A 23,470-nucleotide genomic window follows, 5' to 3' on the forward strand; every position below is an offset into this window, starting at 1 on the left:
TTTTTCATTACTGTATACCTAATTTTGCAGCCCCCTGTATAATGCATTCACTGTGAGATCTCTCACACCCTGTCACCCAGAGGGATTGCTTACCCATAGCGTCTGCCACATCATTGTCCATATTTTCGGAGGTTTGGCAAGGTGCTCTACAGTGAATCAAAGCAAATCTGGTGAAAAATGGATGTTTCAAAATATAGTTATAACGTTTGTGTGGACCGTGAACCGTGAACCGATGTACCACGTGACCTGCACAGAGGAGCAGGCAGCATGGTGGATTATCTGCAATGTTTATTTCACGGGCGATTAAACTTTGTGATGTCTCTTGTGGATAAAGTCATTATTTGAACAAATTCATTTAATTTAAATTTATTTAACTGCTGCAGGCGCAATGAAGATCAGCTGTAAAGTTAAATGGATCCTATATGGTATGCAGCCAGAGCCTAATGAGCCGTTCCTAATCAACCATTTAATTGGAGTGTTTGTTTAAGTGCTTAAAGCAGTGATCTTCACTATTATTTAGAGGCGGGCCACTTTTGCCGATAAGACATCAGTGTGAGAGCTGCCACACCGCTTGCAGGACTCCATAATGACTGATATTAGGCCCCACCTCTACATACTCTTCTTTGTTGTGGTTAACTAGGTTGCAAGCATAATTATTTGTATAAAGCAACCATACCCTGATGTAGTTATGTTACTTTTTTGCCTCACATTAGAACACTCGTTTGAAAGCAATGAGTCAATTTGGCCGTCATTTTGGCAAGGTCGTGCACTGAACAACAGGCCCTTAAGCCACTTGCCGAGCATCCTACAGTCGATAGCGGTACCACACCACATTATCCTGAGCTACTCGTTCACTCATTGTGGACGGTTTTGCCACGCCATGTCATTCAGAGCGAGTAGTTCGTGTTCCGTAATCCTGAGCAAGTGTTTCGTGCTCTGTAATCCTGAGCGAGTGGTTTATGCGCCATCATCCTGAGCGAGTGGTTCGTGCTTTGTCATCCTGAGCGAGTGGTTCGTGCTTTCTCATCCTGAGCAAATGGTTCGTGCTCAGTCATCCTGAATGAGTGGTTCGTGCTCCGTCATCCTGAGCGAGCGGTTCATGCTCCATCATCCTGAACGAGCGGTTTGTGCTCCATCATCTTCAACGAGTAGTTTGTGCTCCGTCATCCTGGGCGAGTGGTTTGTGCTCCGTCATCCTGAGTGAGTGGTTCATGCGATGTCATCCTGAATGAGTGGTTCGTGCTCCGTCATCCTGAACGAGCGGTTTGTGCTCCATCATCTTCAACGAGTAGTTTGTGCTCCGTCATCCTGGGCGAGTGGTTTGTGCTCCGTCATCCTGAGTGAGTGGTTCGTGCGATGTCATCCTGAATGAGTGGCTCATGCTCCGTCATTCTGAGTGAGTGGTTGGTGCTACATCAATCTGAGCGAGTGCTTCGTCATCCTGAATGAGTTGTTTGTGCTTCGTCATTCTGGGTGAGTAATTGTGAAATAACACCTGATTTCCGAGCCTTTTACCATATTCACGTGTTTTCTAAATTAGCGAGCAAAATGTTTTTTCCCCACCCTTCACACGCAGATGTTTATAAAGATTAATGGTTCTGAGCATATCCCTCTAACATTTATATATATGTAATGTTTTTTGGTGAAAGTTACTCAAGGCTTTTGTGTTAAATACAATAGGTATTGCAGTCGGTAATCACAATGATTCCAACCTGCCGATTCCCAAAAAATTGCCGACATCGGAAACAATTGCCGATATCCGCCAAGCACTTGTGTGGTCGTGTGTGTTGTTCACAAAGCAAACCATATTCGCTCTGCTAGCTTCCCTACCCCACCCCTCTCTTTCTTTGTGCCATCCTTGCTTTACCCCCCCTCCCCCAATAGAGTGCGGCACCCTCCTCCCACACCTCTTTCACTCTCCCCTCCTCTCACTCTGTTTCTGGACATATCCGGACGGTGGATATGTCTGGGTGCGGTTTGTCACCAGACGTGTCCAGATGGGAGTTTGTTGCTGGACATATCTGGATGGGAGTTTGTCTCCAGACATATCTGGATGGGAGTTTGTCTCCGACGTATCCGGTCAGATTGTGGGAGAGTGTGTCGGGGTGGTGCTGAGGTGTTATCCACCAGACGGCGTTTCCTTGGGGTAACCTGAGACGGTACCTTCGGATGGGTGCCTGGAATGTCCTATCCCTAAGGGAGGATGATCACTTGTCTCTGTTATCATCTGAGCTCAAGCATTTGGACATCGGTATTGCAGCACTCTCTGAGGTTCGGAGACCAGGTTGCGACGAGATCATGGCAAGTGGTTACACCGACTATCAGTGTGGTCGCTCTGATAGCTACAACAACTTCTTGGGCACGGTAACCATGTCCAATAAGCTGACTCCAATGATAATTGCGGTAACACCGGTGAACGAGTGCATTATGAGTCCAAGGATTCATCACTCCTTGGGTATCATTTCCCTGGTCTCTGTTTATGCTCCGACTGAGGTGAGTGATCTCACCGTGAAGGACGCATTCTCTGCCACGCTTGAGTCTGTGGTTGATCAGTGCCCCAGGCGAGATACACTTCCAGTCTTGGGGAATTTCAATGCATCCACTGGAACTGATAGGGACGGTTATGAGATACGTGTTGGTCCCCATGGGTCTTAAACTGTGAACCTAAATTGCACTAAGTTCCTTGACTTTGCAAGAAGTCATGGACTTAGGGTAGCTGTTTCATGGTTTCAGTGCCCACAAGCTCATCGCTGGACTTGGTATTCCAATGCTGGCGGTGTGGCAAAGGAGATTGACCATGTGCTCGTTGATGGTGGCTGGAGGATGATTCAGAACTGCAGGGTCTACCGGAGTGCTCAGTTCCTCAATACTGACCACAGGCTTGTTGTAGCAACTCTCATGTTTCACCTTAAATCCAGGAGAATGGTACCATCCGAGCCTAGGCTGAATGTTGGCAAGCTCAAGGATGAGGGGGTAGCTGAGGAGTTTGCGAACAGACTGAGTGGAGATTTGGGGGGTCTGCATGCTTTGGGAGATCCTGAATAGTTGGAGTGCCTTCAGACCACCGTTCTTGATGTTGCCGGTGTATGTCTTGGAACTCACCAGAGGGTGAAGAAGAATTTTGTCTCTCAAGGGACACTGGATACTAGGGTGTTCCACTTTTGCAAAAGTAGTTGCTGGAATGAAGCATGATGTGCCTATCGATTCCACTAGTGAAGTTAGGTGATTGACCAAAGTTTGAAAATTTTCCCGCCTTTTTTGACCGCGGGCAGCCATTTTGAAATTTCAGGAAAAAAAATCCATATTTTTGGAAATAATATTGATTTTTGAATGTTAAAAAAATAGATATATTTTTATGTGTTTAGATGGCCGAATACACTTCAGTAGGCACCATTATGATAGTAAGTACCCACAAATATTATTCACAAACTTGTCCTGACATTTTGAGAAGGGGTTGCCATTTTGGAAATTCAGGGACAATCGTATATTTTGTGTATATCTAATGAAATATATATATATATATATATATATATATATATATATTTATTCTTTGTGTACTTGCAGATAAACCTTGACTGACCAATGGTCAGGGCTCCTGTGGCTATGTGGGACAAGTTCGCTAGTTACAGGAAATTTTGCGAAAGTGCTAATTCTTTGCGTGTCGTAAATGATCTAGCTGAAAGAGGAATTAAGCCAGTGTCTGACTTTATTCATATGTGCAATGATGAGAAACGACGTCAAGCATTGCAACAGTGCGTGGAAGAGCACAGGAAGCTTTACCCAGACTTTACAAAACAAACGATATGTTCTCTATAAGATATCTGTGTGGTTGCTTGTTTGTGAGGTTGTTATGTTTTCATATATGAAAACCATGTCGCTTAAAACATATTTGGTTGTTCTCATAATTAATTGATCATGCTCTCATTTGTCATGAATAATGTCTTTATGAAAACGCTACTACTGATATTCTGTAAATGCCTAACAATGTGCCGTGCAATAATTGTCAAAATATGGGATTTTCAGTGAAATACCAAAACGGCAACCCCTTCTCAAAATGTTGGGACAAGTTGTGAATAATATTTACAGGTACTTACTATCATAATGGTGCCTACTGAAGTGCATTCGGCCATCTAAACACAGAGAAACATATATTTTTAAATATTCAAAAATCAATATTATTTCCAAAAATATGGATTTTTCCTGAAATTTCAAAATGCCAGCACGTGGTCAAAAAAAGGCGGGAAAATTTTCAAACTTTGGTCGATCACCTAACTTCACTAGTTGAATCGATAGGCACATAATGCTTCATTCCAGCAACTAACTACTTTTGCAAAAGTGGAACACCCCACTGAATACCATTGACCAGAGTCACAGCGCCAGGCTGAATGGCAGAGCTGAGCTGTTCAGGGAACTGAGGTGTAAAACTGTACGTGTGCTAAGGGTGGACAAGGAGTCCTATGTGCGAGGAATCTGTGAGGGGTAGTGCATCACCTGTGGTCAAGTGATTTTCATCCTGCTTGCAGGAGAATTTGCACATTGGGTTTGTTCAAGTCCATCCCTCGGTGTACTCCAGTTGGAACAGAGGGTGGTGGGCTCTTGACAGAGAAAACAGTTCTGTGCTCTGCTTGGAAAACAGGCATCATCCCAACTGACTGGAAGAGGGGCCTTGTTGTCCCTCTATGGAAAGGGAAGGGTTATCGCCAAGACCACACCAACTTCCGAGGGGTGACGCTGCTCTCAGTGCCGGGCAAGGTCTTTGCTCAGATAATTCTTGAGAGGGTTCGCCACCATCTGCTTCAGCACCAGCATCCAGAGCAGTAAGGCAAAATACCAAAGAGGTCAACGATTGACCGTATCCTCACTGTTCGGGTCCTCACCAAAAGCAGGTGAGAGTTTTGGCAGGGGCTGCTTGCAGCCTATGTTGATCTCTGCAGAGCGTTTGATTGTCTGAACTATACTCTGTGAGATGTGGTGGTACCATCTGTTTCATGGTTTCATGAAACTGTGAGATGTGGTGGTACCATCTCTGACTTATTTCCAGTTGTTACTGGAGTTCGTAAAGGGTGTGTGCTGGCCCCCACACTTTTCAGCACTTGTATGGACTGAATTCTGGGGAGGATGTCGGAGAGATCAAGTTGCGGTGCATCGTTTGGGAATGTCAAGATCTCTGACCTTGATTTGTCAGATGATGCAGTTATCTTTGCGGAGACTCTAGATATCCTTTTGGGGGCCCTCGAGGTTCTGAATGAGGAGTTGGAGCCGCTGGGATTACGAGTTTCCTGGGTCAAAACTAAGATCCAGGCTTTTAATAACATCTTGGATGCTACTGTCCTGTCTGTGCCTGTTTGTGGTGAGGATGTTGAAGTCGTGGAGAGATTCACTTACCTTGGCAGTGATATTCATGTCTCTGCTGGCTGTGACCCAGAGATCAGCAGATGTCTGCGTTGGGCCTGGGGAGTCATGGATTCACTGGACCATGTGGTGTGGTGCTGCCGATACCTGTGCAGGAGGCCAAAACTCCGAGCCTTCAGTTCCTTGGTGCTTCCTGTCTTGATCTATGGATGTGAGACTTGGACTCTGACCAGGGATCTGAGACAGACACTTAATTCCTTTGGGACCAGGTCTCTTTGGAGAATCGGCTATCGCTGGTCAGACTTCGTGTCTAACGAGCGGTTGCTGAGAGACTCAAATGAGATTTAATTTGTTACCTGCATATTCCGTGAGCGTCAGCTGCGGCTGTATGGACATATGGCTCATTTTCCTGACGCTGATCCTGCTCACCAGATTCTCTCAGCGAGGGAGTCTCGTGAGTGGAGGAGGCCAACGTGCCGACCACGCGCCTCGTGGTTGCAGCAGGTTGATCGGCATCTCAAGATGGGGATGGGCCAGGTATCTGCCTGGGGGATGGCCAGACAGAGGCCTCTGGAGTACCAGCGGAAAGTGGACGCAGCGACGGGCTGCTCTGGCACATGCTCCCATACCTGACCTGACCTGATGCTGCACAGTGGCCAAAGAGCGTCAAGATGCTGAACTTGACATGCCTGTAAGAAGTCGAGAAGGTTGGATGATTTGAGAAAAAAAAATAGAAAGGAGGTTGGGAAAAGAAAGTCAGGAGATGTGAATGTGATTTCTGGGACATACTGTGCTGGAAGGAGTGAAATAAAATAAAAAGGTGCCAATTTATGGAAGTGATGCATGTATATGTCATCCAAAGACAACTACTCATTCCAAATTATGTTATTAAGGGGAAAGGCAAGGAGAATGGAAATTCAGGACGAACTCGCACAAAGTGAAAGTAGTTTTGAAGTCACGAGTCGCAAGGTGTTTTAAAGTTCAATTTGACTCGAGGTTGTATCGTATCTTCAGAGAGGATGATTTGGCAATTAAATAAGTTCCATTCTGAAATTTCTGTTATTTGCATTCATTTTAATTATCTGTACAACTATCTAGCTGTTTATCACTACAAGTTAACAAAAAAAAGCAGCTTGGCTGCCAGGCAGCTATCATTTTGTTGGGGCACAACCATGCCACTGATGCTGTGCCCCTATACCCGTACACAAGAACTCATTTTGCCGACCTCCGAAGGACGACAAGCTGAGTCAACCCCACCTGGTGTTAATTCAGTGGCCAACGGAGCTCAAACTCAGGACCCTAATATCCCAAGCCAGCCACCCTAACCACTAAGCCAACACCAGGATTTTTTTATGGGGGCAGTGATCATAAACAATAGAGCAGAATAGGGTAAGATTGTATGGTGTAAAATCTTCTCTACAGATGAGACCAGGTGAGGACTTTGGCACAAATTGAACAACGAAAGTTTCTCCCGAGGTGTGCTTCATCCTGTGCCACAGAATCCTGCAGCCTCAATCAGCTCGTGCCTGCCTAAAATCCTCACCTGCTCCCTTCGTTGTATTAATCTGGGATTGTCAGCACCATTACAAGGGATGGGTGGTGGGTGTCAGGGTATGTGTATGTGTGTGTGTGTGTGTGTGTGTGTGTGTGTGTGGGGGGGGTACTTCTCAATGTATTTATGATCGTATTTGCTCCCCCTTTAATCCCTTATCTTGTGTCTTTTGATCATGTCATGTGTTATGTACTTATTGATTGTACCTTCCTTATTTTCCTCCCATATTCTTTTAAAATAAACATTTTGATTATCAGAAACATTTTCCCACCTTTCACGTGCAATGAACTGCCAAATTTCGTTTATTTTTGGGTGTTCATTGGGGTTTTGTAAATGGTAAAGAACGAGGTATAAACTAGAAATAGCAATCAGAGATTGCAGACCCTTGTCAGGACTTGTTTTGTCTGGTGTATTTTGTTTGGTGCAAATAAATGGAAGGATGTACTAAATGAAAGGTCATTGATTGCAAATGAGAAGTCTAAATGGTCTGGTTGTAAAGGTGTAAATAACAAAGATCTGAAAAGGTCGAAATGGATCTAAAGGATGTTAAAATGTCAAAGGGGTCTAAAGGGTGAGATTTACGGTCTAAAGGGTTGGAATTGACTGAAGGGGTCGAAAGTGTCCAAAGGAGACTGAGGGTTCCTAGGGGTTCTCAAAGGTGAAACGGGGTAGATAGGGTCTCAGGGCTCTAAAGGGTATTATGGTTCTAAAGGGTCTTTGGAGTTGAATGATGTCTGCAGGGTACTAAAAGGTCTTATGGGTGTTGAGGAACATAGAGATCTTTTGAGGTCAAATGTAATGAATACACCTACTCACGTTATGTGCGGACAAACAGAAAAACAAACAAGAAAAAGACGTCATGCAGAGCACGATACTTGCAACATCCATAAAACAAATTTGATCTCAAAAATAATTGGCTGGTTTAATTCACTGACCTGAAATATAAATCCTCTTCAAATTTCAAGTCAATCGGATGAAAATTGAGGATTTTAGAAATACCACCTTAGTTGATGACCTTGGGACTATGTTGACCTTAAAAATATTCGTTGGTTGAATTCAGTGACCTGAAATATAAATCTTCTTCAAATGTCAAGTCAATCGGATGAAAATTAAGGATTTTAGAAACACCACCTTGGTTTTTTCATTTTTTTTTTGTATAATACCTTGTCGAGGCTCGTATGAGAGCTAACACACAACTCACAGTAAGAGGGGGTGGGGGGGGGGGATGAAACAAGAGGGGTGGGAGTGGGAAGGACAAAACAATGGGGAACAGAGACATCAGGAGATCTGTGGAAGGGACAGGGTACATGGGGTATACAAGAGACATTACAGGGACTTTCAGGAAGGAAAGCAGGGAATTTGAAGGAGGTGGGTTTGGGGAGGATTAACGGGGTAGAAAAGATCAAGGTTTTGGATGGGGGAAGGAAGATAAGAGGTGGTGGTGAACAGCTGTTTTGAATGCTTGGAGGGAAGAATGGGATTGAAGAGAGTGAGACAGTTTATTACAAAAGTGGGAAAAAAGAGGAATGAAAAAGTGAAGATGAGCAGCGATTCATGATTTTGGTAGTTTTACCAGAAGGGGGTTGCTGGCGGACCTTGAGCGCCCTGCGGAAATATGGTGGGGACATATTGCAGAGAGAGCGGGGGGGGGGCGAGACCGGAGAGGAGACGGTGGAAGACAGAAAGACCACCAACCCACCTTCAGTGAGAGAGTGAGAGGCCCAAGACTCAACCTCATCGCGGAAGATACAAATGATCCAATATGCCATGGTTTCCACAGCATGAAGCCGAGAAAGGTGAGGGGCAGGAGCACCAGCCCAGAGGGGAGAGTAGTACTCCATCATGCTGCGAATGAAAGCTTTGTATGTGGTCAGGAGCTCAGGAGGGCCGAGGAAGGACTTTGCATGATGAATGATTCCCAGTCGGTGACTGGCTTTGGAGGCGAGCTTAGAAATGCGGCTTTCCCAGGAAAGATCATAGCAGATAGTGAGACCCAGAAACTTGAATAAAAAGACTTCTTCCAAATGATTGTTGAGAAAGTAGATAAAGGGGGGGGGGATGGGGTTCTAAATGGTCCTTTCGGAGAGACATGGTGAGAGTGTGAGATTTGTCAGGATTGAAAGACATGTTCCAAGTGTTGGACCAGTTTGTGATTTTATCCAGACCTGCACTGAGTGAAGAAGCTGCGCCTTGCCAGTCTGAGGGATGACAGATGGGACCACAGAGGGTAGAGTCATCAGTAAAGAGATAAAGATAATTTTCCAGAGTCAGAGAGATCATTGATGAAAACCAGGAAAAGAACAGGGCCCAGAACACTACCTTGAGGAACTCCAGCATGGACAGGAAGAGGGGATGAAAGAACTCCATTTAGGGCCACACGTTGACTGCGACAGGAGAGGAAGTCTGCGAGCCATGAGTGGAGATGGCCTTAGATACCATAGGAAGAGAGTTTGGTGAGCAGGGCAGGGTGCCAGACTGTGTCAAAAGCACACGATATGTCTCGGGATATGGCTCTGATTTCATGTCTGGCATTGAGTACCCCCATCCATTGTTGGGAGAGTAGAAGCAGCATATCCAGGGTAGAGTGACCTGGTCTGAAACCAAATTGATGATCAGAAATCAAGGCATTGGAGAAGAGGAAGGATTTAATGTCTAAAGCGATGATGGATTCCATAACCTTGCTGATGATTGGGAGAAGGCTGATTGGTCTGTAGTTGCAGGGATCTGTTTTTACACCTTTTTTATGCAGGGCGGTAATGTTTGCTGATTTCCAAGCAGATGGCAGATGGCCTTTTTTTTTTTTTTTTTTTTTTTTTTTTTTTTTATACCTTGGTCGAGGCTCGTATGAGAGCTAACACACAACTCACAGCAAGGAGGCATGAGACAAGAGGGGCGGGAGTGGAAGGGACAAAACATTGGGGAACAGACACAGGTGAACTGTGGAAGGGAGAGGGATGGGGATGGGACGGGGAACATGGCGAGGGGAAGATGGACATTAAAGGGACTTTCAGGAAGGAAAGCAGGAGAATTGAAGGAAGTGGGCTTGGGTGGATTATCGGGGTAGAAAAGATCGAGGATTTGGATGGGGGAAGATAAGAGGTGGTGGTGAACAGCTGTTTTGAAAGCCTGAAGGGAAGAATGGGAAAGAATAGAGTGAGGAAGTTTATTCCAAAGGCGGGAAAAAGAGGAATGAAAGAGTGAAGATGAGCAGTGATTCGTGATTTTGGTAGTTTTACCAGAAGGGGTTGTTGGCGGACCTTGAGCGCCCTGTGGAAATGTGGTTGGGACAAATCGCAGAGAGAGCAGGGGGCAAGGCTGGAGAGGAGTCGGTAGAAGACAGAAAGACCACCGACCAACCTGCGGTGATTGAGTGAGAGGCCCAAAGACTCAGCTTCATTGCGGGAGATGCCAATGATCTTAAAAGCCCTGGTTTCGACAGCGTGAAGTCGAGAAAGGTGGGAGGCAGGAGCACCAGCCCAGAGGGGAGAGCAGTACTCCATCAGGCTACGGACAAAAGCTTTGTAAGTGGTCAGGAGCTCAAGAGGGCCGAGGAAGGACTTTGCACGACGGAGGATTCCCAGTCGGCGACTGGCTTTTGAGGCAAGGTTGGAAATGTGACTTTCCCAGGAAAGGTCATGGCAGATAGTGAGACCCAGAAGCTTGAAAGAAAAGACTTCTTCCAGAGGATTGTTGAGAAAGTGGATGGGGGGTTTTGTAAACGGTCCTTTCGAAGAGACATAGTGAGAGTGTGAGATTTGTCTGGATTGAAAGACATGTTCCACGTGTTGGACCAGTTTGTGATTTTATCCAGATCTGCAGTGAGCGAAGAAGCTGCTGCTTGCCGGTCTGAGGGATGACAGATGGTACGGCAGAGGGTTGAGTCATCGGCAAAGAGAAATAGAGGATTTTCCAGAGAGTCCGAGAGATCATTGATGAAAACCAGAAAAAGAACAGGGCCCAGAACGCTACCTTGAGGAACTCCAGCCTGCACAGGAAGAGGGGATGAAAGAACTCCATTTAGGGCCACACGTTGACTGCGACAGGAGAGGAAGTCTGCGAGCCATGAGTGGAGATGGCCTTGAATACCATGGGAAGAGAGTTTGGTGAGTAGGGCAGGGTGCCAGACTGTGTCAAAAGCACGTGATATGTCCAGGGATACGGCTCGGATTTCCTGTCTGGCATTGAGGACCTCCATCCATTGATGGGAGAGCAGTAGCAGCATATCTAGGGTAGAGTGACCTGGTCTGAAACCAAATTGATGATTGGAAATCAAGCCATTGGAGAAGAGGAAGGATTTCATGTCTGAAGCGATGATGGATTCCATAACCTTGCTGATGATTGGGAGAAGGCTGATTGGTCTATAGTTACAGGGATCTGTTTTTGCACCTTTTTTATGCAGGGCAGTGATGTTAGCAGATTTCCAAGCAGATGGCAGATGACCTTGGGAAAATGAGAGGGTGAATAGAACAGAGAGAGGGTGAGCAAGAGCAGAAGAGCAGGCTTTGAGGACACGTGGGCTGATGCCGTCTGGACCGGTTGCAGAATCTGACTCGAGGTTTGAAAGCAAGCTCTCCACCTTGTCAGGAGAAAAGGATACAGAGTCCAGGGACAGTTGGGTGCGACTGGGTAAAGTGGGTAGAGATAGTGATGGGTTTGGGACACAAGATTTAGCTGCAAACACCGAGTTTAGACATTCAGCTTTATCACGTGTGGAATCAGCAGTGCGGCCATTTGAGGTAAGGGAGGGGATGGAGGGGGAACATACACCAGAAACAGATTTGATTAAACGCCACCAGGATTTTGAGGAGGGAGAGAGGTTTGAGAGTTCAGACTTGAGATGAGAAAGATGTTGTTTTCTGGCTCTCCTGAGGGTAGCTACACACTTGTTCCGAGCTTTGTGGAAAGAACTGAGATTGCCCTCAGTTGGGTTTGCTTTGTGGAAAGAACTGAGATTGCCCTCAGTTGGCCTTGAGCAAATGAGAGGGTGAATAGAACAGAGAGAGGGTGAGCAAGAGCAGAGGAGCAGGTTTTTAGGACAGGTGGGCTGATGCCATCTGGGCCGGTTGCAGAATCTGAGTCAAGGTTTGAAAGCACACTCTCCACTCCACCGTCAGAAGAAGAGGACACAGAGTCCAGGGACAGTCCGGTGCGACTGGGTAAGGTGGGTGCACAAAGCAATGTGTTTTGGACACAAGATTTAGATGCAAACACTGAGTTTCGGCATTCAGCCTTTTCACGTGCGGTGTCAGCAGTGCGGTTATTTGAGGCAAGGGAGTGGATGGAGGGGGAACATATACCAGAACCAGATTTGATTAGGTTCCACCAGGATTTTGAGGAGGGAGAGAGGTTTTAGAGTTCAGACTTGAGATTAGAAAGATGTTGTTTTCTGGCTCTCCTGAGGGTAGACACACACTTGTTCCAAGCTTTATGGAAGGAACTGAGATTACCCTCAGTTGGGTTTGCTTTGCACGAGGCAAAAGCAAGTTGTTTCAGGACAACTGCCTTGCCACAAGCTTCAGTGAACCATGGGCTTCAGTGAAGGGTAGGACAACTGAAGACAAGAGGGGATAAATCTGCGTATGAAAGAGAGCAAGTTTTTTTGAAAGAATTCCCAGGATGAGTTGATGTTGGAGAAAGTAGTGATGGGAGAGCAGTCTGTAAGTTTGATGGCTGCTTGGACACCGTTCCAGTCAGCCTGAGTAAAATGCCAGCCTCAACGGCACTGAGGTGGTTCTCTTATAACAGCCAGAGAGATGTTTACTTTGACAAGCATGTGGTCAAAAGAACCGATTGGAGCAGAAAAGAACAGCAGATATTTTCAGGGAAATTTGTCAAAATCATATTCAGAAGAGATGGAGTACCATTGGTCGAGATCCAGGTCGGAGAATTGACCAATTGAGTCAGTCCCAATGAGTCGCGAAGTCTTTTGCTGAAGTGCCATGGCAGGTGAGAGAGGTACCCACACCGAGCCAACTGGCATGATGACAATTGAAATCAGCACATATGAGGAAGAGAGAGTTCAGATGAGAGGATAAAAGTTTGAAATAGATATTGAGGATAGTTGTTGACCTTTGGCCTATGTTGACCTTTTGGTCCATATTGACCTCAAAAATAATTGGTTGGTTGAATTCAGTGACCTGAAATAAAAATTATCTTCAAACTTCAAGTCAATCGGATGAAAATTGAGGAATTTAGAAATCTCACCTAAGTTGTTGACCTTTGGCCTATGTTGACCTTTTGGTCGTTGTTGACCTGAAGAATAATTGGTTGGTTAAATTCAGTGACTTGAAATATAAAGCCTCTTCAAATTTAAAGTCAATCAGATGAAAATTGAGGATTTTGGAAAAGCCACCTGAGTTGACCTTTGGCCAATGTTGACCACTTATGACTATGTTGATATCTGTGTTATATATTTATGACCATGTTGTTATTTAGGTTTATATTTTTCTAGGTTGACTATGTTGACCTCAAAAATATTAGGTGGTTGAATTTAGTGACCTGATATGTAAATCCTTTTTCAAATTTCAACTCAATCAGATGAAAACTGAGGATTTGGAAAATTTGGTCAAAATTGACCTTTTGGCCTATTTTGACCTTTTGGCATATGTTTTTCCTCAAAATTAATAGGTGGTTGAATTTGGTGACGTGGTGTGCAAATGCTCTTCAAATTTCAAATCAATCGGAAGAAAATTGAAGATTTTAGAAATTTGGTATATGTTGACCTTTTGGCTCATGCTTACCTCAAAATTAATAGGTGGTTGAATTTGGTGACCTGATGTGCAAATGCTCTTCAAGTTTCAAGTTAATTGGATGAAATTAGAGGACTTTAGAAAATTTGGTTCAAATTGACCTCTTGGCGCATGTCGACCTTTTCGTTTGACCAAATTTTACGAAACTTCAATGCGGGACCGTCGCAGGGTCGGTGACATTAATCTCTGAAAATTTTAGAACGGTCGGTTGAGCGGTTTTGGGCTGGAGGCGAGCGGACACACGCACGCATGCACGCACGCACACGCGCACGCACAGGCGACAAACATATTTGTTTAAAAAAAAAACAAAAAAACAACAAGTATCAATATAAATCATATCAATAAAAATATTTTTCATATCAACAACAACAAAAAAACATTTTTTGCCAAGTAATAAAATCGACTGATCAAATATACGTGAAAATATTCGATTTTGCAAGTAACAAATGGAAAAACGGAGCCAAATGCAATGCCCTCTCTTCTGGGAAGAGTATTATTTAAGAACACATTAAATTCTGGCATAGTTTTGGCCATTCGTAGAGGTCTTTGACCTCTGGCTCAAAATGTCTGCTTTTGCAGAACTTCTGACACGACAGCATTTTATGTGATTGTTCCTGAGGCACTGAACCTCTCGACATACGAGACAAAGCTTAGCATATCACACAATTTACCTTCACCATCGACAGTGCAGCTTCGAATATTCCTTGCATCATTCAGCAACTGAGGCAATGCTTGAATCATTCTTCTTTCAAAACCTTGTTGATATAATTTTAATTCTTCATCCAATACATTGTGTGAGTATTTGCATTTTGCTCCATGAAAGCACTCATCGATCACGTGATATTTACACACATGTAGTTTGCAGCAATTGGTGTTCATACATGTGGACTTCATGTATCCATGGCAGATCTGCATAGAGAATTTTTATTAGCCATTTTACCTGATTGTTATTCCATTTTTGAGCAACAGTACATTGATATTAACCATTTTATGCCCTGTGTCGTACAAATCGTACACCGAATGAAAATGGTCTCCTGGTAATTCTCATTACAGAAAACAGATAGTGAGTGTGTGATCACAGAGGAGAGTTCAAAGTTTCATTTTCCAAGAAGCAAAGTTCCCTGAATTGAATATATCTATACTAATAAATGTCAGTGTGTGTCAATCAGTCCGTCCGTCTCCTCCATAACTCCAAAACCATGAAACCTAGTGGCTCCAAACTTTACATGCATACTAAGGGAACTGCAAGTTAGTTTAATTAATGGCCTTATTTAATTATCCCTAATCAAGGTGTCAGCCCCTGTCAGCTTGCTGGGGTCTTAATTCACCATTTTTTTTGGTCTGCTCAACAATGCATTCACTTGGAACAAGCCACAATGGTTTCTTAAGGATAAAGTTTTTTTTTCTTCATTCAGAACATCACATTCCTGATCATATCAATGAATCGCTGGATACATCACAATGCTGATAATGCGGAGACGCCAGCATTCGTGGCTTTATTTCATTTCCATACATGCCATAACCTCAAGAATTTCTTAACCTGAGCTGAATTTCAAAATTTAAACTTCTTACGTGACCTCAGTAGCAGTTCCGACTGCCAAAAAAGGTGTTCATTTGTTCAATTTGGACATTGTTTGACATTCCAGGTGTCTCCGGGTGCACAGTGTTTATATAGGACCGATCGGAGATAGCTAATCGCTTGCTAAGCCCACTATTCCTTATCAACCATTTCATTGGAGTGCTTGCTTAAGTAATGAAGCCACTTGGTGAGTGCTCTACAAGCTGCTTGGTTATTCATTTGGAAGCCATGGCCAAAAAAGGCAAAAGTATTCACACTGTCACTGAATATATCGATCGACTTAAACAAAGTTCAGGCCCCACTCGCCTGCATTTGGCTCCGCTTTGTCATGCGATGCCTCGGGTGGTGGCTCGCCCGCTGAAAATGTGCAATTATATTTTACACGACGTTTCCTCTTTTTGAACAATCTCCTTTCATGATACATCCCGTCACTTTGACAGAGATAGATACGTATAAAAAATTTAACGTTTCATTTTTTTAAGGTTCTTCAACCATTTTGTTGGAGTGGTTGCTTGAGTGCTTAAGCCACTTGGCAATCGCTCTCCAAACTTCAATCTCTACAAGCTGCCATGGTGATACTGCACATCGGTTCTCCATGAGGACATCTCCAGAGTTAGTGAGGAAAAATAAGTTTCAAGGATTACGATGAGTAAAACAATGTTTTCAGTGGTTACAAAGCAATTAATCACCACATTACAGCAGGATAGCCGAGAGGTACATTAGCTTGCCCAAAGCTATTTAGCCTGCGATTGAATCCTGTCCAATATATAAACTGCCACCTCAGTGTTTCACAGGCAAGGTGATTCATAAATGTGTATGCCTCTCTCAAATGGACATCACATCTGCTGGAAATCCCCCTACCCCTCTCCTTTCCCACTCTCCCTTCCCCCACCCTATCGCCTCCCCCACCCCATTCTCTCCCTCTCGCACCCCACTCCACGCTCTCCCTCTCGCACCCCACTCCACTCTCCCTCTCGCACCCCACTCCACCCTCTCCCTCTCGCACCCCACTCCACGCTCTCCCTCTCGCACTCCACTCCACCCTCTCCCTCTCGCACCCCACTCCACGCTCTCCCTCTCGCACCCCACTCCACGCTCTCCCCCTCTAGGACCTGCGTTCACCTCGGTCCTTTGTTCACCCAACCTCAGATCAATACCAATTACAAAACTTTTGTGCTCAATTAAATGTGGTGCAGTTTTAGACCTTCTTAAGCAAAATTCTTGCATTCCATATTCCCTTTTCGACAAAGTGAAGGTGAAGAACTCAGGATCCTGGCATCTCTCAACGATAGACCAAGACACAGGTTATTGTAATGCGGATTACGGAACATCTCTCCTCTATTGATTTTCATCAGATTTCAAACCTCATCACCCTCTGTCACCTTCTCTGCCATCCACCCTTCTGAAGTTCTCTCGGTTCAGATTTGTCCTTGGATTGCAGTACAACATATTTTAATCCAAAGTTTCTGCTCGACCTCATCATTACGTAATTCCTCCATTCATCTGTGGAATTACCTTCTCATATATGTCTTCACAACATCACTTAAATTGTCTTCAGGTCTTGTGTCAACCCATTTGCTTCTTCATGATCCATTCTCCTCTGACTTCCTCCTTTTTTGTCCAAGATTCATCTTTGAATGTGTTCATTTTCCAACCTCTACCACTTATCAATTTCACAAATCTCAATTTCTGTGTAAAATACAAAAAACAATTGTTTGATCATTCATATTTCATACTCACCTCGGGAAGCAAGAAGGTATTGTTCATCAAGAGAATACGCTGCAGTACAAACATGTCTTGTGCCACTAAACCAGGTTCAGCTGCCTTGAGGACAACTCGGTTATGTGTATCAAAGAAGTCATGTGAGAATTTGCACCTACCCCTGATAAAAGACATAAAAGGTGGGTTATTTATAACACCACAAATGTTTCCATTTTACAATCTCAGTGTAAGGAGATTTTTTTTTTTAAACACAATAATAATAATTCCAGCAGGAGCACTGGGCTTCCAACCACACTGAACCATAATTACGGAGAAAAATAACTGCAACATGTTGAATAAGTTATGTGATCGATAAGCCGATGATGGTATTGTACTTCGTCTGTGTTTCGCTCGTGGAGCTATGATTACGACATCATCAGTGGAGTCGAATGTCTCTGTAAAACTGCTGTCCCTGTGGTGTGTTATCAATGGGTGCCACATCATGGAGTACTGTATTTCACGATTGTTCAAGAGGAAAGTGTTTAAAGATTAACAACAAAGCCTGTAAAAAGTTCAGAATTATACAAAGGGTAAACGTCGAGAGATCGGAGCGAATCTTACCTGAATTTGCATTGTCCACGTACGTGTTTGCGGCACAGGTGTAACATGGGACAACAATCACCAGCCGCACACTTTTCACTGTTACATATTCTCAGGTTGCTCCGAGCCAGGACCCACGACGAAAGTGTGGTCGAAGCGTTCGGCATTGCAAAGAGCTCTGGATGGGCTCGCAAAGTCGAGTCCAGCGAATTGCAAGGATAGTTACCGAGGAGTTTCTCCGAGAGAGCCCCGAACTGGAGAGACCCTCCGGACTCACAGAGCTCCCGGTACACACGCTCAGCTTGGTCGCGCTCCGACATGGCAGGAGAGCTCTTCCAACACTGCGGCCGTAGACGCGTCTGACACAGCAGTTTCTTCAAATCAACACATGAACTACCTGAAATCAAACAACGCGTTGCTTCCTCGAAATTATCCGACAGGTTGCTCCAAAGGTTGCAAGCTTACCTTCGAACTGTCAAGTCCAAGTTCCATTATCGACAGACTATAAACCGTCAGATTGGTCCTTTGCCAGCAAGATCTACAGTTGAACCTTAACTCGTATTCCTCCAGCTCGCATTTTTTTTGTTTTACCTTTTATTTTTAGCGGAGAGCTTATGGGATGGCATGTGGTCCGTCCGTCAGTCAGTCTATCCGTCCGTCCACAAATACAACACATGTGATTTCAATGAAACTTTACGACAACGTTCATCACTGTGTATGTACTAAGTTTGTTCATGGCATTAAAAAAAATCCATTTAAAAATCGGGCCCTGCGGGGGGGGTCTACGGGGGGTTGCCCCCCCCCAAGATATGCATTTGCTTTCTTCTCAGAAACTGCACATGCAATTATTATGAAACTTGACCACAACCTTCATCACCCATGATTTACCAAAGTTTGTTCATGACATTCGATAAATCAGGGTCTAAGGGATGTAAGAGGGGGTTTCCCCCCCCAAATATGTATTTGCTTTCTTCTCGGAAACTACACACACAATTCCGATGAAACATTCATCACCCATGTTGTACCAAAGATTGTTCATGACATTAAAAAAAATTGTGGTCGAAGGGGATCTATGGGGGTTGCCCCCCAAAATATGTATTTCCTTTCTTCTCTGAAACTACACACACAATTTTAATGAAACTTGACCATAACCTTTATCACCTACGTTTAATGTACCAAAGTTTGTTCACGCGATTAAAAAAAAACATAGGAGCCGAAAGGGATTTACGGTGGGGGCAGGAGAGGGAGGGGGCTGTGTTTGCCCCTCAAAATAGGTAGTTGCTATAACATTGGTTCATTAGTTGGTACATTTTGCAGAATCCGTCCCACGTTGACTTCCTCCTCAGTATCATTATTGTTCCAGGTGAGTGCCCAAGGGTATTTGCCCCTATGTTTGTATGCAAAGTCGATGCTCATGTAAGAGCTGAAACAGAGAACAGAAAACAGAAAGAACAGTTAGAACTCAGAACAGGGGAAGGCAGGGAAACACCAACAGCAGGCCTGAGGGAGAAATAATGGGTGAGGGGCAGAATGAGGGCAAGGTGATGTGGAGGAGCAGCAGAAGTAGATAAAGCATACTTGGGGCCTGAGGTACCCCTTTCTATTATTTTATTCTGTGAACCCTTTTCTATGATTTGTATAACAATCTACAGTATGTACATGTACAGTACATAATTTACATATATGGTCATTAAGCTAATTGAGAAACCAAGATAAAAAGGCCAGTTATATTTTGGGACCCTTTTTTGATGAATTTTATTCACAATATATATTGTTATGTTTGTGGGGTAGATGAAGGGATTTCATAGGAGAGATAGGATCGTATAGAGTTGTTTGGTCCGTGGACGTATAGGAGACATCTCAATGTAATTAAGTAGGGAGACTGTGAGCTTAAGTGTTACTTATCACCACACGGGGGGGTGGTACTGTGTTAATTAGATAGGGATCAATGATAACTTCCCCAGTATGTAATTGTCCCCCCTGTAACTTTTCCCTATGTTTTTATAACCAAAACCCCAATAAAGGCGCTGTCACACCTTGACGATTTAGCCAGCGTATGCCGACCTATGAAAAATTTGCCGAACCAAGCTGGCACACGTCGAATACGGTATGGGTAAGTTGTGTATATGTTAAGAGCACGCTGAAAAACGATGAAGTACGCTGTCATATTTCGTGGTACGTCTCGTACGTCGTGAAATTTCAAGCATGCTGAAAATTTTACGACGTACTCGCCGTTTGGCTCACACGTTCCGCTACGCTGGGAATAGGTTGTAGGCACGATATGCGATCGTTGACACAAGTTCCTTGTAAGTTACTCATAAGTCGAAACACGTCGAGGTAATGTTTAGCATACCCAAAACTTAATTTTCTCCGTCAAGGCACATTTTCCTTTTTTCTCCTTGGCTCTGTGAAGGCACGTGACGAAATATGTGAAGTTGTTGTTGTTTTTTATTATTATTTTTTAGTCTATCACGAATTTTAAAATATTCTTGTATATTATTTAAGATGTATAAACATCTTGTATATTATTTCCGAGTTTGTGGTTTCGTGTCGCGCTATCTTCGACTTTGTTCTGCGCTCGAGTAACGTGATATTCGGCTTACATTATCTCAAAGACCATACGAGGTGCATGGTACAAAAAAAAAGTAAATAAAATGGTTCTGAAACAGTGAAATCATGCCAAAAACGGTTACTGTTGCCTTCTCACGATCACGTCGGTTCTCGGACATTACGGTGCAAATTAAACCAACTACAAAACAAGGGTTCCACAATGACAATGCTATAACCCAAAACATTGTGTATCAAGAAGTACTTTGAACATTGTATTCCACTTACTGCATTAAAGTAAAATTACTACTGATACTCTGCATCAGTTCCTTTCTCAAACACACCCACCCCAACATGTCGCGCAGAGCGCAGGTTATGCTAGTTTGCTTTTAAGTTTCGACGTCGATGTGACAATATCCTCAAACAGAAAATATTCACAGAGGAGGAACTAAGAATAAGACATGAGCAAACTGAAGAGGCAATCGGATGTGACGTAACGGCACGTGACGAAATATCGGAAGTTATTGTTGTTTTTTTTTTTTTTTTTTAAACGCTGCCAATACGCCATTATACAGTAGCTGTAAATTAGAAACACGTTCAGTAAGTTCTGTGGTCGTCCGGAAGACGTCATTCAAATATGTCTACATACGTCAATATGCGTTGGAGGTACATTACACATAGGTTCAAAGCACGTTACTCATAGGTTATACATAAGTTTTGGGTACACTAATCATTACGTCGACGTGTTTCGACTGATGAGTAACTTACAAGTAACATGTGTCGACGTGTGTCAACGATCGCATAACGTGCCTACAACTTATGGCCAGCATAGCAGAACGTGTGAGTCATACGCCGGCATATGTTGTAAAATTTCAAGCATGCTAAAATTTGAGGACAACGCAAAGTACAACGATGAAAGCCAGCGTACTACAACGTATTGCAGTGTTTTTCAGCGTGCTCTTAACGTATACAAAACTTACCCATAACGTATTCGACGTGTGCCAGCGTTTTAGACAAATTTTTCATAAGTCGGTATACGCTAGCTAAATCGTCGAGGTGTGACAGCGCCTAAACAAACAAGCAAGACGTGCCGAGGGTGCAGAGGCCCCGCCTTCCCCGGTTTTGTGTGAGCAGGCCATGCCCCGGAGGTGGAGGTTTGATGGGCGTGGCGTGAGACACATGAAGAGGAAGAGGGCGTGGGAGGTGCAGATGAGATAAGAAGGATGCAGAGTAAGAACGAAGGGACGCACACAATCGAGAGAGGACGCTCGTCAGCGAACTTGAGGATCTCATTTTTGCCCTCGGCATGATGAAGACTGTATGCTTCTCGTGTTCATGCTATGTGAATTTAGCTCGCGTGCTGAGTGGGACGTTGGCCGTTGATGGTTCGGTTGAGCCGTGAAGTGTGTACGATTCTGAGGAGGGAAGGACAGCGTTCCTCGTGGCCTCCTCAAGGGGCCTTAGAAATCGTCTCATCATGCGGGCCATTATTGTGACCCAACCGGGTGCAAGAGAGGAGCGGTCAGCATATTCGCTAGTGAAATGAAGCTGCACGGCAGTCTCTGAGCCTTGGTGTTAATTACCGCTCACAAATTGCCTGATGTAGTTCTTCCCAATCCGAGAAGGTGGCTTTGGCGCCATTTTGTTGGGCACGTCTATGAAGCGCCTCAATTCCACGTTCCATAAAGACCATCTGGACCAAGCTAAGTGCCAGGACAAAGATGTGATTTTTCTTTGGTTCATTTTCCCCTTGTCTGTATTTAAGTCTGCGTGGAGGTGCCTCAATTAGATTTAGATTGAGCTCACATTTTCCTTTCATTATTGTAATTTGAATTATTGTCATTGTGCATATTTGATTATTGTTATTAAATTCTTATTTAGTTAATTCAATTATTAATGCCGTTTTGGAACAGCGCTTAACTGTTATCCCGCGTGTATGCATTAATCTCCAAGAGTCTCGGCTGTAGGGCTCCAAGGGGGGAGTTTGGCCATCCGTCCAGGTAGGGGTTAAACCCCCGAGACACGACAATGTACATTTACACCATTTACATATGTGGTACTTAAACTAATTGAGAAAAGAACATCAAAGAAACTTAACACATTATATTTGGCTATGTGCTAAAACAACCTTTACTTTAGGCATTATGAAACGTAAAATAAAACAGTGAATTTGCAAGTTTGTGTAGTTTTTTCATATTTGTTCAGTCCAAAGATTCCAAAGAAGTTTATTGCCTTTCGAGCGTTCTGGTTTGTGAAATCTCAAATTATATCATCGAAACCCAGTTCCAGCAAAATGGCAATTTACTTTTGATGTACATCAGTGAGAGCATCTTCAGCCGCTCAAGCTTCATCCTTTATACGCTTCAACTTTCAAAAATGCCTTCACCAGTACAGTTTGAGACCATGAAGCACAAAATAATACAGTGCCCTCCTTAAGTATTGGAACAGTGAAGTCAAATTTATTATTCCCATATACTCAATAAATTTAAAGGATGAATATGAGGCAAGAGCACAGAAGGTCAACTTATATTTCTTGATATTTCTTCACATATACGTTTCACCGTTGTAGAACAATAGCACTGTTTATGTTGTCCCCCCATTTTAGAGAAGCATATGTATGAGAACAGATAAACATAAAGTAAATTAAAGTGTTATAATAGTCAGTATTTGGTTGCAGATCCCTTGCATGCAATAACTGCATCGAGCCTGTGACCCAATGACATCACCAAACTCTTGGCATCTTCCTTTGAGATGCTTTGCCAAGCCTTTACTGCAGCCATTTTCGAGTTTTGTTTGTTTTGGGGGGTTTCTGACTTTATTCTCCTCTTTAGCAAGTGAAACGCATGCTCCATTGGATTTAAATCAGTAGATTGACTTGGCCAGTCCAAAACCTTCCACTTTTACTGCTGATGAACTTCTTGATTGCGTTTACAGTGTGTTGTGTGCGATTGTGTGTGTGTGTGTGTCTATTAATTACGAATATCTATTCATTAATTATGCACTATTGGAATGTACTTTTTGACCCTTTAGACTGCCGAGACTCCTTTGACTTTTGAAGACCCTTTCAGACCCAGAATTCCCAAAAGACCCAGATGACCCAAAAGTCAGACTTATAGAAAGGGTAAACATCGAGAGATCATCTTTCTACGAGTGCAGAAAGATGCAGCACAGGTGTAACATTTCCTTCTCATCTGGGTCTTCTGAAGCAAAGCTCTTGCATTCCATAATACAGAGGATGAACATTGAGAGATGTTTTGGACACAGCTTTCTATAACATTAGGCTACGTTGATGCAAAATATTAGGTTCCTAACGGATATCGTTTTTCATGTATGGGAATCGTTTAGGGTTCTCGAATAAAATAACATAAAAATCACCCTGTATATTTGTAC

General features: G+C 43.7%; 1 protein-coding gene across 1 annotated transcript in view; it reads right to left on the reverse strand.

The window, feature by feature from the left end:
* Nucleotides 1-18,001, reverse strand: part of LOC147025085 (protein mono-ADP-ribosyltransferase PARP12-like) — a 46,095-nt gene extending 28,094 nt beyond the window's left edge. The window contains exons 1-3 of the mRNA XM_085885699.1: nt 17,555-18,001; nt 16,973-17,114; nt 14,325-14,562 (exon numbers count right to left, since the gene is read on the reverse strand). Of these exons, the coding sequence (XP_085741825.1) occupies nt 14,325-14,562; nt 16,973-17,114; nt 17,555-17,853 (679 nt within the window). The 5' untranslated portion in view covers nt 17,854-18,001. The remainder of the gene's footprint in view (nt 1-14,324; nt 14,563-16,972; nt 17,115-17,554) is intronic.
* Nucleotides 18,002-23,470: the final 5,469 nt, after the last annotated feature.

This window comes from Eptatretus burgeri, chromosome 6 (genome assembly GCF_056783735.1).
Source record: "Eptatretus burgeri isolate ZD-2024b chromosome 6, Ebu_testis_v1, whole genome shotgun sequence".
Taxonomy (NCBI): Eukaryota; Metazoa; Chordata; class Myxini; order Myxiniformes; family Myxinidae; genus Eptatretus; species Eptatretus burgeri.